At 39.3% G+C, this 15,783-nt stretch overlaps 1 protein-coding gene across 5 annotated transcripts in view; it reads right to left on the reverse strand.

The window, feature by feature from the left end:
* CCDC175 (coiled-coil domain containing 175) overlaps positions 1-15,783 on the reverse strand; it is a 119,321-nt gene that overhangs the window by 82,055 nt on the left and 21,483 nt on the right. For all 5 annotated transcript variants that reach the window (XR_004029716.1, XM_030811421.1, XM_030811434.1 and 2 more), the window contains exons 2-4: positions 9,111-9,339; positions 7,799-7,921; positions 5,191-5,300 (exon numbers count right to left, since the gene is read on the reverse strand). Coding sequence is in view for 4 of the 5 variants with exons in the window: in XM_030811421.1 (XP_030667281.1) it covers positions 5,191-5,300; positions 7,799-7,921; positions 9,111-9,339 (462 nt within the window). In the remaining variant the exon portion in view is untranslated. The remainder of the gene's footprint in view (positions 1-5,190; positions 5,301-7,798; positions 7,922-9,110; positions 9,340-15,783) is intronic.

The raw sequence follows: 15,783 nt of genomic DNA on the forward strand, positions 1-15,783 counted from the left end.
ATAATGGGAGATTTTAACACCCCACTCTCAACATTAGACAGATCAATGAAACAGAAAGTTAACAAGGATACCCAAGAATTGAACTCAGCTCTGCACCAAGCAGACCTAATAGACATCTACAGAACTCTCCACCCCAAATCAACAGAATACACATTTTTTCAGCACCACACCACACCTATTCCAAAATTGACCACATAGTTGGAAGTAAAGCTCTCCTCAGCAAATGTAAAAGAACAGAAATTATAACAAACTGTCTCTCAGACCACAGTGCAATCAAACTAGAACTCAGGATCAAGAAACTTACTCAAAACCACTCAACTACATGGAAACTGAACAACCTGCTCCTGAGACTACTGGGTACATAACAAAATGAAGGCAGAAATAAAGATGTTCTTTGAAACCAACGAGAACAAAGACACAACATACCAGAATCTCTGGGACACATTCAAAGCAGTGTGTAGAGGGAAATTTATAGCACTAACTGCCCACAAGAGAAAGCAGGAAAGATCCAAAATTGACACCCTAACATCACAATTAAAAGAACTAGAAAAGCAAGAGCAAGCACATTCAAAAGCTAGCAGAAGGCAAGAAATAACTAAAATCAGAGCAGAACTGAAGGAAATAGACACAGAAAAAACCCTTCAAAAAATTAATGAATCCAGGAGCTGGTTTTCTGAAAAGATCAACAAAATTGATAGACCGCTAGCAAGACTAATAAAGAAGAAAAGAGAGAAGAATCAAATAGATGCAATAAAAAATGATAAAGGGGATATCACCACTGATCCCACAGAAATGCAATCTACCATCAGAGAAAACTACAAACACCTCTATGCAAATAAACTAGAAAATCTAGAAGAAATGGATAAATTCCTCGACAAATACACCCTCCCAAGACTAAACCAGGAAGAAGTTGAATCTCTGAATAGACCTATAACAGGCTCTGAAATTGTGGCAATAATCAATAGCTTACCAACCAAAAAGAGTCCAGGACCTGATGGATTCACAGCTGAATTCTACCAGAGGTACAAGGAGGAACTGGTACCATTTCTTCCGAAACTATTCCAACCCATAGAAAAAGAGGGAATCCTCCCTAACTCATTTTATGAGGCCAGCATCATCCTGATACCAAAGCCTGGCAGAGACACAACCAAAAAAGAGAATTTCCGACCAATATCCTTGATGAACATTGATGCAAAAATCCTCAATAAAATACTGGCAAACCGAATCCAGCAGCACATCAAAAAGCTTATCCACCATGATCAAGTGGGCTTCATCCCTGGGATGCAAGGCTGGTTCAACATACGCAAATCAATAAATGTAATCCAGCATATAAACAGAACCGAAGACAAAAAACCACATGATTATCTCAATAGATGCAGAAAAGGCCTTTGACAAAATTCATCAACCCTTCATGCTAAAAACTCTCAATAAATTAGGTATTGATGGGATGTATCTCAAAATAATAAGAGCTATCTATGACAAACCCACAGTCAATATCATACTAAATGGGCAAAAACTGGAAGCATTCCCTTTGAAAACTGGCACAAGACAGGGATGCCCTCTCTCACCACTCCTATTCAACATAGTGCTGGAAGTTCTGGCCAGGGCAATCAGGCAGGAGAAGGAAATAAAGGGTATTCCATTAGGAAAAGAGGAAGTCAAATTGTCCCTGTTTGCAGATGATAGGATTGTATATCTAGAAAACCCCATTGTCTCAGCCCAAAATCTCCTTAAGCTGATAAACAACTTCAGCAAAGTCTCAGGATACAAAATCAATGTGCAAAAATCACAAGCATTCTTGTACACCAATCACAGACAAACAGAGAGCCAAATCATGAGTGAACTCCCATTCACAATTGCTTCAAAGAGAATCAAATACCTAGGAATCCAACTTACAAGGGATGTGAAGGACCTCTTCAAGGAGAACTACAAACCACTGCTCAGTGAAATAAAAGAGGATACAAACAAATGGAAGAACATTCCATGCTCATGGGTTGGAAGAATCAATATCGTGAAAATGGCCATACTGCCCAAGGTAATTTGTAGATTCAATGCCATCCCCATCAAGCTACCAATGACTTTCTTCACAGAATTGGAAAAAACTACTTTAAAGTTCATATGGAACCAAAAAAGAGCCTGCACTGCCAAGTCAATCCTAAGCCAAAAGAACAAAGCTGGAGGCATCATGCTACCTGACTTCAAACTATACTACAAGGCTACAGTAACCAAAACAGCATGGTACTGGTACCAAAGCAGAGATATAGACCAATGGAACAGAATAGAGCCCTCAGAAATAATGCCACATATCTACAACTATCTGATCTTTGACAAACCAGACAAAAACAAGCAATGGGGAAAGGATTCCCTATTTAATAAATGGTGCTGGGAAAACTGGCTAGCCATATGTAGAAAGCTGAAACTGGATCCCTTCCTTACACCTTATACAAAAATTAATTCAAGATGGATTAAAGACTTACATGTTAGACCTAAAACCATAAAAACCCTAGAAGAAAAACTAGGCAATACCATTCAGGACATAGGCATGGGCAAGGACTTCATGTCTAAAACACCAAAAGCAATGGCAACAAAAGCCAAAATTGACAAATGGGATCTAATTAAACTAAAGAGCTTCTGCACAGCAAAAGAAACTACCATCAGAGTGAACAGGCAACCTACAGAATGGGAGAAAATTTTCACAACCTACTCATCTGACAAAGGGCTAATATCCAGAATCTACAATGAACTCAAACAAATTTGCAAGAAAAAAACAAACAACCCCATCAAAAAGTGGGCAAAGGACATGAACAGACACTTCTCAAAAGAAGACATTTATGCAGCCAAAAAACACATGAAAAAATGCTCATCATCACTGGCCATCAGAGAAATGCAAATCAAAACCACAGTGAGATACCATCTCATACCAGTTAGAATGACGATCATTAAAAAGCCAGGAAACAACAGGTGCTGGAGAGGATGTGGAGAAATAGGAACACTTTTACACTGTTGGTGGGACTGTAAACTAGTTCAACCATTGTGGAAGTCAGTGTGGCAATTCCTCAGGGATCTAGAACTAGAAATACCATTTGACCCAGCCATCCCATTACTGGGTATATACCCAAAGGACTATAAATCATGCTGCTATAAAGACACATGCACACGTATGTTTATTGCGGCACTATTCACAATAGCAAAGACTTGGAACCAACCCAAATGTCCAACAACGATAGACTGGATTAAGAAAATGTGGCACATATACACCATGGAATACTATGCAGCCATAAAAATGATGAGTTCATGTCCTTTGTAGGGACATGGATGAAACTGGAAACCATCATTCTCAGTAAACTATCTCAAGGACAAAAAACCAAACACTGCATATTCTCACTCATAGGTGGGAATTGAACAATGAGAACACATGGACACAGGAAGGGGAACATCACACTCCAGGGACTGTTGTGGGGTGGGGAGAGGGGGGAGGGACAGCATTAGGTGATACACCTAATGCTAAATGATGAGCAGCATACCAACATGGCACATGTATACATATGTAACAAACCTGCACATTGTGCACATGTACCCTAAAACTTAAAGCATAATAAAAAAAAAAAGATTGATAGGAAAATGTGCAAACTATTTTAGTTTCTTGTATAATTTCTTATAGAAATCTTATAAAAACAGCACTGATTCTTCAAATCCACCAAGCGGGAACTGGGTTGACTCTCCCTATCTTCACAGACAGAGGAAATCAGCTAAGGAAGAAAATAGAAAAAATACAGGAACTTTCTTTCAATTTTCCAGGTAATAAAGAAGAAAGAGCAAAGTTTCTGAATAAAAAGGAGGATAACTTATATCCTTGATCACCACATTAATATAAAGCACTTTTCTTTGATGAGATTCTACATGAATCCAAACTCTTAAATAGCTGGGATTATAGATAAGTCATTACAAATGGAAGATCAATGAATCCTCATACACGTTAGTTAACATGAAGACTGCTTATAAATAAAATTTCATCAACATAGTGAGGTTTTTATTCGTAACAGCTAGAAATAACTTGAGGTAATCCATATCTTCCACTATTACTTTTTTGTCTAGTTTTTCTTCAAAATATATGTCAATTAATACTATTGCATCAGAAGATAAAAGAGTTTTTTGGAGTTTTAGTTGTGGTATTAATTGAGCTTTCTAATTTTTTAATCTGATACTGAAGATAAAGATTATTGCCTATTTTATGAACTGATGATTGTAGATCAGCATTGTACTCTGCAAATCCTGTTTTGAAAGACCTATTATAATTTTAATTACAATATATTCAAATATATATAGAAATGAGCCATGTTATAACAAGATTCTACATGTGAGGTTACTTGTCTTTCGGGAATCTGCTCAGTCCACAATTGGTTTCTTAAACTGTCAGTGAACCACTGGAGTAGTCCCTGGAAGCCATGTTATAAGACTCCATCTTCTTGTGTAGAGCTGATTGGATCAGGAACCAAAGCTGAGCCAAACACATTCTGATATGAAATCTGGGGATTTTCAGGGGAGAAAGTGTGTTGACCAATCTTTAAAGATTGTTGGACCTGTGCCAGGTCAATTCAGAGGATTTGGCATAGCCAGACATTGCCATGTGCTCACCAAGAAGAGAATACTGTATAGATAAAGAGAGGAATAAAACACTTTCACAAAATGAAGCACACACTGAGGCTTCGGAAGGATGGAAGACCTCCTTCAGTTTCTGGTTCTAGTCCCACGTGTAGCAGTTTTTGCCCTGAGGCTTCCCTGTATTTTCTCAGGAAGTTTGGCAAGTCTCCTTTGAGTAAGAACAACTCTAACAGCATGGCTAGATGGGTTGTAGCCTACGATCTGTCCCACTAATGCTGTCCCCCATGGGCATTTTTGTTTATAGGGAGTCAGGAACTGATGAGAATAATACATACATTCCAAAGAGTCCTTTCCTTTCCCCAAGCTGACAGAACCTTTAATTTTTTTCTCTTGATCATCAGCTAATTTCACAACGGAAAGGTGACTCTATAAAGCTTTCACACATATTTTAGTAAACTAAGAGAATATAATTTTCATGTCAAATTAAAGACATGCTTTTAAAAATGAAAATATAGCATATTAACTATATTATAATATCATATTAACATATCTCAAAACATTTCAGTAAAAATAAAGCATTACACTTACAGTTTCACCTCCAGAATTGCAAGGGCTTTCTTTAGCTCACTGACCTGTTGTTCCCAATACCTTATTGATTCGTGTAGTTGTGCTATCTCTAAATTGTGATCACTAAGAACCTATTAAAAATTAAACAAAAATATGGCATCCAATCATCACCAAGTGATTCATAACAGCAGTTTGATTCCACTCAATATTCATGAATTACTCATTCAACTTTTACAATGGGAGTGTACTTCAAGGAAAAAGAGCAATCATTATCATTGTTTCTCTATAAAATAAACTTGGACACAAATAATTCTGAAATCATCAGAAAAACCCAAAATTTAGAGGGGATGATGGCTAAATACAGCAGTGAGAATGTGAAAACTATTTTTACAAACTTTTGAGACAAGAATTAACTTTGTCTAACACTTAAAAAAATTAAACAAATCCATATTGTCACAATCATCTTCATTTATCATCCCAGGATACCAAAATGAGTATTATTTTAAAAAGTCAAAACGAATTGGGTCTTTTGTCTCCCTGGATAGCTATGTTCGTGCTGAAAAGAATTTTTATTTCTTAATATTTAATCTAAATTTAGGAAATGGAATAATTGGATACTGTGAAAAAAAGTTATGATTTAAAGGAAGGAAAAATTGATGGAGAAAATTCATAATGAAACGGACATTTTTGCAATGCAATTTTGGGATCAAGAAAAGGAAAGTCTAACTTATTCAGCCTTGAGTTTGCATTTCAGCTTGTAGAGGGACAATGGAGCTTAGACAAGGCTGATGAAACAAATTCCTCTTCTCTCCAGCAGAGAATTACCATGGACATAATATTTAATGCTATCTAAACCTGGACAGCAATGTAGGATCAGAGATACACCTGTGGGGAGAATAGAGGCACTCTTAGCCAAGCCAGGTGAGAGAGGTGGGTAAAAGCTACTCAAAACGGTTTCTTTCTCTAGAGCACCCATAGCTAGTTCCAGAGGTAGAACTACCATCAGAATGAGCTAAATGTTGAGAGGCCTCTGATCAATCATCAGAATTAGGGATACATGCTGAAGGCCTGATAGGCCTGACATCTGTTATCTTTAGTCCTCAGTCCTCCTTGCCTGGACAGGTAGGCTGCCTTAAGGGTCACACGCTATTATTTTTTTCTGCCAACATCACATCAACGTTATCTGGCTGCAGAGACATCCCATGTGAGAGTTAATCTGAAATTCCTTGTGGTCTCAGTCTATAGCCAAAATACTGTTTTCTAACTTCAGCCAACAACAATGACAACAAACTACCAAATATAAAGCACTTAATAGGCATGACCTCATTTAATCTCCACAAAAACGCTCTGCAGTAGGCAATATTAATACTTCCATTTTATAGATGAGGAAACTTAAGGTTTGCAGAACTAAGATTTGAATCCAGCTCTGTGTGAGACTCAAGTTTGTGCTTCCAAAACTATTCTCTACTGATGGAGGGGTAGGAAGGTGGGCAGGCTGGATTGTGGGAAGTGGGGAAGGACCTGGAGGCAAATTTACTCCTGCCGCCTTCAAAATAATTTGGGCTTAGAGATCTTCAGAGTACAGGCTGAGGACGACATATTTCATTTTCCCAAGCTAGTTGGTGGTGCGCTCGATTTATGATTTATGAGGCCAGAACTGGAAATATGAGCGTGGGCATGCAGATAAAATATGTTTTAGATAGCCTTTCTATTTTCCTATAGGCCTAGTGCTTCCTTACTATGTTGAAATTTAAAAACAGATAATGATTTTTAAATGCACACATTTGAGAGAAAATTTTCATTTTATTAATGCTTTGTAATTGGATATCATAATCGATATATTGTAATTAAAATGAGCAGAACCACCCCATATAAAATATTCAGTTTTACTGTTGTACCAGTATAGTTTTGCATGTGATTTTTTAAGACACATAGAAAAAATACACTAAAGACTCATTAGTTCAATTAATTGTGATAAGAAGTTAACAGGCATTTTTGTTTTAATTAATATACAAGTAGTATTAACATTAACCACTTCAATTATAGTCACCTCCATAAGCTTATGTTTTCTTAGCTTTAAAATAAAGATAATCCTCACAAAATACTTATCACAGTGTTGCCTTTCAGTAAATGTTATCACAATTTTTTTGACAGAAGTACAGAGCTCTGATGTATTTTCTAATTTAAATAGACAAATGGTCTCCTTTACATATTAATGTTGCTGTACTCAATAGAGAGCCTGAACTCTGTTCTATTATTCCACGTCCAGAATTAAGGATTCAGCCCATGGTTATTCATTTTGTTATACAAAATGAAGCAATCTCATGGAAACGTTATATGTATCAATGCATTTGGTTAGTTCTGTATATTTTTTTAAATCAATATTTTCACAGTATTTTGGCCCATCAAATGCAGTTTGTATCTAAGACATTCCACATTTCCTTCTTCCCATCATATTCCTGAAGAGGAAACCACAATTGCACCATAATGCTTTAAAGAAAGTGTCAGAAAATGTTAACGTGCAGAAAACATCCTCTCAGCATGACATGAAGATGAATTACAATCAACTCCTTTTTTATTGAGGTGCCTAGATAAGGCTTAAAAATATACATAGTTTATTCTTTCTTACCGCTGCGGAAACAGTAACTGTTTCTTTTATTTTTGACATTTTAGTTTGTAATTTATCCAATTCTTTCTTCTTTTCATAAGTCTCCATTCTCTTTACTTCACGGGTATTTTTAAATTCATTAATCTATAGTGACAAGCATAAGAAACCAATTTAAAAAGCCTATTAGCACAACAAAGTTTAGAAAATCTTTTAAAAACAGTGTCAACCTAATTCATATTTAATCTAAGCATAACATATTCAATTCAAGTATAGCAATAAGTAAAAAAAACCCAAAAAACCAGGGTTTCCTTATTTTGCAGTATCACAGGAAAAAGCATGAGCCATAAAGGCCAAACTGTAATTATTGAATATTGAAAAGTAAATTTGTAAGAGCAATAATAACAATGATTGTTAATAACTAATTATAAAAGTAATTGCCACGGCAGTGATTTAATAGTAAATCACCACAGCAGTGGTGACCAGATTTACAATGTACTAAGCAAACAAGAAGAGTCAAAGGAAGGATTGAAGAAATTATCTGGGAACCTAAATTCACATTATTTAATGGGAAATAAAACCAGGTAAACACAGAGTAAACAAAATCATCAAAGACAGAGCAGCTTGTAATCCTGGAAAACTTCTTACCATTTTATCACAGTACCACTTGTTAGACCCTAATGAACGATGTCACCCTCTTATCAAAACCACCTCTCCCCGAGTCAACCAGAGCAGAACAAGGAAGAAACAATCATAACTGATCTGATGCTGAATTTTAATTAACATGGCACAGCAGGCAGTTCAGCTCCCGCAGTGGCAGAAAAAGATGCAGTAGTTATCCTTGCCCCGCCCTCACAAATCTGCTGGTCTCGAAACATTGTTTTCTCTTTAAGGCCCTCAGTTCTGCCTGGCCCCACTGCAGGCTGCCGCTCTCTCTGATTCATTTATCAGGAACAGCAGGGCTGGGCTGGTGCCCTATCTGAATACCCTAGTCCTGTCCATACAGACACAGTCTCAGGATTATCAAAGGCAACTGGATAAGATGGTAGCCTATTCCTTGTCCCTGTATGGCAGCATATAAGCAAGGGGAGACCCCAGTGTTACAAATCCTGTCACTTATATTCTTCCCCATGAACTGAGATGCTGCTACCAATCAAATGTCTTCCCCAAGAGCAGAAGTGTCCTTGAGTCTCCCACTCATCCCGTTTTCCCAGGATGTTCACAGAAGATACCACAGAGGCTGCTTGCCAGCCTTGAGGACAAATAAATTATTTCCCGTTTCCTGCTCCAGATTCTATACATTATTGTATTTTAAAGAATAAATCATGCCACTTACCTGTGCAGTCAACTCTTGTTTTCTTATCAGATATTCTGCCCTTTCTTTTTCCATTAGCTCCTCTGTCTCTTGCATACATTTTTTTTGCAATGCTATGTCTTCTCTCTTCAAGTTTATTTTGGTATAAGTCTCATTTATGTAAACAGTGGTGGTGGCTTTTTTCTCCATAGTTTGGTTGAGTGACAGGACAAACCTTGCATGCTTCCTTGCTAGCTCTTCCTGCTTCTCCCTGGGAGGAAAGAATTGCTCACAGAGTGAGAAGCGCAGCTCCTAAGAAAGGAATAAAGTCTGTGTAGTGAGATGAGCCCTTAGCAAGAGGAAAAGTGTAAGGAATACTTATTTTATGACTGCGTTTATGATTGTCTAAACTTGGTTGAAGGCCAGGTGCAGTGGCTCATGCCTGTGATCCTAGCACTTTGGGAGGCCAAGGCGGGCAAATCACCTGAGAGGTCAGGAGTTAGATTCCAGCCTGGCCAACATGGTGAAACCCTGTCTCTACTAAAAATACAAAAATTAGCTGGAGATGGTGGTGGGCGCCTGTAATCCCAGCTACTCGGGAGGCTGAGGCAGGAGAATTGCTTGAACCCGGGAGGCAGAGGTTGCAGTGAGCCGAGATCATGCCACTGCATTCTAGCCTGAGTGACAGGGTAAGACTCTGTCTGAAATTAAAAAAAAAAAAAATTGTTTGAGATGAGGACAGAAAGAAACACAAAACGAGCATCAACCTTGCAACTTTTACCACTTTTGAATGTCACGTGGCCTTGCCTTACCCCACCCATCCCCAGATGCCAGGTAGTAACCACAGGGTATTTTGGATTAAAGTATACAATGACTCAAAAGTAATTTTGAACAGGATCTGAATGGGATCTGGCCAGATGAGTGTTTTGATATGTATTGTCATCATATCTATCTTATCATCCCGAGATAGGCTGTTAAGCTAAAGACAGAGAAATCTCATCACATCTCCAGCCACCCTGGATGCTATAGCCCTGCAGGCAGGGCCCAACAGAAAGCTCACCTTCCTCCGGATAGAAACTAGGGAAAGAACAGACTCTATCTTCACTGTTTGGAGGATGCCTGAAACCTAATTTGAGCCCTCTTACCTTCTCCCAGCTGTAGCCAACTCTGAGTTCAACAGGCGTCATTAACCTCACACATCCATTGCTGGGCGGTGTCCATCTAAGGAAGACCTTAAGATTGTCTGAGGAAGACCTTAAGATTTTATCTACCCCGAAGCTAACAACAAAAGGTTTACAAAAGGGACAATCGGTGCCATTTCTTTATTTTCCTTTTTAAAAGCTCCTACAATGTAAAGACCCTTTTCCTTTTGCTAGTCCTCAAGGCTAGCGAGTTTCAGAGGAATTGTGTTTGAAGGCTCAGGAAAATAAAAGCAGGCTGCTGGGAAGTTTGCTTCCAGAGGTCAAATTCCACAAAAGAAATGCAATAAAAAGAAGTCTAGGTGAGAGGCTCAGTAGGTGGTCAGATAATGGGTGCTTTGTGGATGCAGCAGAGGAAGCCTTCTAAGAATGAATCAACTTGAGGACTGGAGCCTCGGGGAAACAAAGCAAAATAAGTGAAATCAAAAAACCTCACTAGGTGTGCTGTGATGGGCTGAGAAGAAAGAACACTCACAAACACAGTGTGGAGCCTCAGGAAAACACATTCAAACAGCTGCTCTGTCTGTATCTAGTTTTTGAAATTTGCCCAGGACAGGAGACATACCCACCACCGGTCAGTCTGTGAACACTTTGATATGCATTCTCTTTGAAAAAATGATGCAACAAATGATTGTAGCTTGATGATGCCAACACACCTGCCACCACCTTCTGTTTGTTACTGCCTTTCCGTAAAGATTTGTCTAGAGCAGTGGTTCTCCCAATGTGGTCAGGACCAGCAGCAGTAGCATCGCCTGTCAGGAATGCAAATTCTTATCCCCACTGCACTCCTCCCAGGTCTGTTAAATCAGCAATTTTGGAAGCAAGTCCCAGTAATTTGTGTTTTAACAAGCCCTCCAGGTGATTCTGATGCAAGCTCAAGTTTGAGAATCACTGGTCTATAGGAATGTGATGTTGCTGACCGGTTGAGATAAATATCTAGCCTGGGTATTATTTTTCTTGCTATTAGTTCAGGAATAGCCTAGTTTATGTAGCAGGCTCTGGCCATGGTGGCTAGCACGCACCACGCACAAATCTGTATTGTGAATCCCCAACAGGGATTAGAGTATGTGGTATTTCTCAAACTTATGTAATCATGAACTTTCTCTTTTGTGGAGTGTCTCCCAGCACAGGTGTTCTGAGAGCCTGGTTTGGGATCCACATCCCTGGGCCTTGAGGTCTCTACCTGATTTCTGATGTTTATTATCTGGGACACCAGACAACCCTCTGATTATTTTGGCTTCCCAAGAAGACTTTTTTTCCCCTATGATAAGGGCTGTTTGTGAACATTTCTCACTCTGGAAACTAACATGCTGATATTTATGATATTTATTAAAATTTATCAAATTTTCTCATAGGGGTAATTCTTCAAGGGGTCCTATCTTTCAGAATATATCTCTTCCTTTCATGAGCTAGCAGAGTTAAGAGTTGTGATCCCCATTTCACAGATGGAGAAAATGAGGCTCACTAAGAGGTGTCAGATCTTGAGCTACAGGCAGTTTCATATATTATCTCATTTAATTACAGACACAATCTGGAACCCTGTCCTGGGAACCAGCCTCATCCTCAGTCCTTCAGTGGATTACAAATACGACTAAATATCTTCAATAAACTGAACTAGGTACAACAGGTCTGGTTTGACATTAGATTTACAATATAATCCCTGCAAGATTTCTTACTTTGGTGGTGGGGGTTTGTAAACTTAATTCCACAAAAACGGAAACTAAACCCATTGTGTGTCTACCTTTGGAGGTAGCATTAGAGGTAGTGTGTGATTTACAAACAGTAGTTGCTGCTAGGAAGCTGGATTGCCTCTGAAATATTACAGGCCTCCTGGCTACTGTGGTTGAAGATTTTCTGCTCTCCTCCTCAGTCCTCTGTAGCCACCACCTTCCCTACCCCATCAGCCTGGTCCATCTCCTACAACCCATCTTCACCTCTCAACTTGCCCTGCCACAGTTCAGATCAGAGAGTAAACCCCTCCCGAAAATTTTCCCACTCCAGCCTCAGACCCCTGCTCCCTAAAATACTGAATATAAGAATACCTACCCCAGAGCTTCATTATATTTTGTCAGGTCAGTTATTTTCTTCTTCAGAAGCTCTATTTCATTCTCTGTCCTTGTAATTCTCATTTTTATTGTGTTTATCTCAAAAAGATTTAATCTGCGAGCGTCTCTGACACATTCTTCAAAGTAAGTGGAAATATTACTACATTATTTGAGGAAGAGCACAATTGTAGATACTGACTTTCACGCAAAAAAGTCTTTCTTTGAAATATTCTTTTAATAATGTTTTTTATCAAGCACCTCTTACTCCCTTGGTTCCTCTCAATCTTACCTACTAATTATTTCTCTTATTTCTGCTGCTCTGGTAACCAGCTTTCTGTGGACGTGGCTCAATTTCAGACAGGTGCAGTCTGATAGTGCCTGATTCCAGCCCGTTCCACGCACTTCTCACCTCCTGCCTAGGACTTCTGCAACTTCTACATGGGGTTTCTTTATGCACCCCCACCTATGCATGTATAACCCAGAAGTACAAGAGGTAGGGCAAACATCAGACCAGTGATAGACAGGAGCCGGTGCATAAATATTTCTTCTCCCTCTCCCACACTGATAGATAGTCCTGAGAAGAAGTAACACTGGGTCTTGGGGGCTTCTTCTCATAATTAATTAGTTTCAAGTAGCAGCAGCCAACATCATAATCCACCCCATATTGGCTCTCCCTTGTCCTCTGTTTTGGTCTCCTTATCCCATGCTCCTCTTTGGATTATACTCCTTAATAAAATAATAATGCAAAAGCCATTGCCTCAGGCTCTGCTTTTTGGGGGAAGCCAATGTATTAAAGAAATAATTATTCATCCATAAATAATAAGTCAGTGTAATCACATATGACTTCAAAGGATTATCTCAGTGCATGAGAGGGTCAACATGCATGAATTTTTGAACACTGCTGTTTAGGAAGGTGCTGGACTACTCATTTCTACACAACTCCCTAGAAACTAGCTGGTAGCTCTCCTGAGAGAGCTAGGATATTTTTTTTCTAGGCTGCTAGTTAAATTGCTTGTTGCAGCAGGCCTTATCAAACTTTGTGTCTCAAATATGCACATACATCATCTGGAGATCTTGTTAAAATGCAGCTTCTGATACAGTGGGTCTAGGGTGGGCCCAGAGATTCTGTATTTTCTCAAAAGCTCTTACATGTTGCTTACGCTGCTGAACCAAAGACCACACTTTGAGTATAGGACTTATGACATAAGGCCAACTAACTAAATTTGCATGGTTAAGCATTTAGCATGTATCAAGGACCTTATAAGCTATTATGGTATTTTCCCCCTTCTAAAATGTTTTTCTGATTATAAAAGCAACCCAATCTAGAAACTAAAGAACAGCAAACAAAGAAAAAGAAAAACACTCTGAATTCTACCTTTGGTGTAGATTCTTCTAAATCTGATTTTCTTTCCTTGCACGTATAGTTTGTTGTATTTTCCCTGTCAAACTAGACTAACACCAAGCATATTGTTTTAAACCCATTCTATCAGTCAGGGTCCAATTAGGAGATAGAAATGTCACAGTAAGTTGAAAAGGGAAAGTTTAATAGAATAAATTATTAACTACAACAGAGGATCAGAGTAATTAGAGGATTAAGGAATGGGTGGTAAGAAGTGAAGAGAACTTGAAAGCATTCAGAAATAGCAGACCTAAGGAGTAGCTACCACCCCTAGGGCTGAGATACAGTGCTTGAGGAAACAGCACCTGGAGACCTGAGAGCTAGGCCTCATTAGAGAGGCTGCATCTCATTAGATGGTAAAGAAGTTCATGAAATGCTGGGCTGATGGAACTTGCTGGAAATCTGCTCTCTGGGGGTTTTAGGGGTATCTGCCCACAGAGGTGCCATACTTCAGAACTCACTGCAAAACTACCCAAAGGGGTGCCAGAGAAGCTCTTCATGGAGAGGTGCCTCACTGGTGGCTGAAGCTACCCAAGGGGTACTGGTGGAAGCTGCTGGGCTCTGTGGACTGCTGGATGCTGCAGGACCATGGCCTGGAGAAGTTGCACACACTACAAGAGTCAGCCAAGCTGAGCACACTGGAATCAGGAAGAGAACCCCTTCCTCCTCCATATCCCTCCTATGCCCTCTGCTGACAAAGCTGAACATTGTGCCAGCTGGTAAAAGGGAAAATTTACAGGGTCCAGCTTCCTTATCACAAAGTAGAGGCAATAAATGGCTAACTGGAAAATCAACCTTTTTTACTTACTAAGACCACTCTTTTTAGGTTGGGCTCTCTGGGAAACAGATTCTAAAATGTGTGTGTATAGCATTTATTGGGTAGTGCTCTGAGGAACATCTCTTTGGAGGAAATAAAAAGCTGGGAAGAGGAGGAGGTTAAACTGTGATGAGCTTTGGAGCTATGATGATGCTCTGGAGTTGTTCTACATTGAGGCAAGGGAGCCAGGCCTTTGTACCCTCATAGTGACCAATCATGAATGCAGGTGGCAGGCACTGGGGAGAGAACATAACGTGGAGTTAAGCCTCTCTCTTTTGTTTTTGTTTGTTTGCTTGTTTGTTTTTATTTTGAGACGAAGTCTTGCTCTGCCACCCAAGCTGGAGTGCAGTGGCGCAATCTTGGCTCACTGCAACCTCTGCCTCCTGGGTTCAAGCAATTCTGCCTCAACCTCCTGAGTAGCTGGGACTACAGGCATGCGCCACCACGCCTGGCTAATTGTTTTTTGTATTTTTAGTAGAGATGGGATTTCACTATTTTGGCCAGGCTGGTCTCAAACTCCTGACCTTGTGATCCACCCGCCTCAGCCTCCCAAAATGCTGGGATTACAGGCGTGAGCCACCATGCCCGGCCCCTTCTCTCTTTTGTTGAAGGTAATTCCTGGAGAAGAACTCAGCCAACAACATTTCCTGGCTTCTGGAGAAATAAAGTTTGACCCTTACCCCAAATACGAAATTTACCTAAAAAAAAAAAAAAAAGCAATCGAAGACCTAAACATAAGAGCTTAAACTGTAACACTCTTAGGAGAAAACATAGGGAAAACCTTCATGGCATTGAATTTGGGAATGATTTCTTGACTGCATCAAAATTTAAAACTTTTGTGCTTCAAAGGTCACTGTCAACAGTGTGAAAAGGCAACCCGTGGAATGGGAAAAAAATTTGCAAATCATATTTCTAATCAGTGGTTAACATTCAGAATACATAAAGAACTCCTACAACTCAACAACAACAAAAAAAGAACGTGATTAAAAGATGGATAAAGGACCTGAGTGGACATTTCTCCAAAGAAGATGTACCAATGGCCAATGAGCAGATAAAAAGAAGCTCAACATCTCTAATCACTGGGGAAATGCAAATCAAATCACAATAAGATACCACTTCTCAGCCATTTGGATAACGATCAGATAAAAGAAAAACAAAACAATCTGGAAAATAACAAGTACTGGCAAGGATGTAGAGATACTGGAACCCTTATGCGTTGTTGGTGGAAACATAAAATGGTGCAGCCACTGTTGAA

Source organism: Nomascus leucogenys, chromosome 1a, assembly GCF_006542625.1.
Source record: "Nomascus leucogenys isolate Asia chromosome 1a, Asia_NLE_v1, whole genome shotgun sequence".
NCBI classification, from domain to species: Eukaryota; Metazoa; Chordata; class Mammalia; order Primates; family Hylobatidae; genus Nomascus; species Nomascus leucogenys.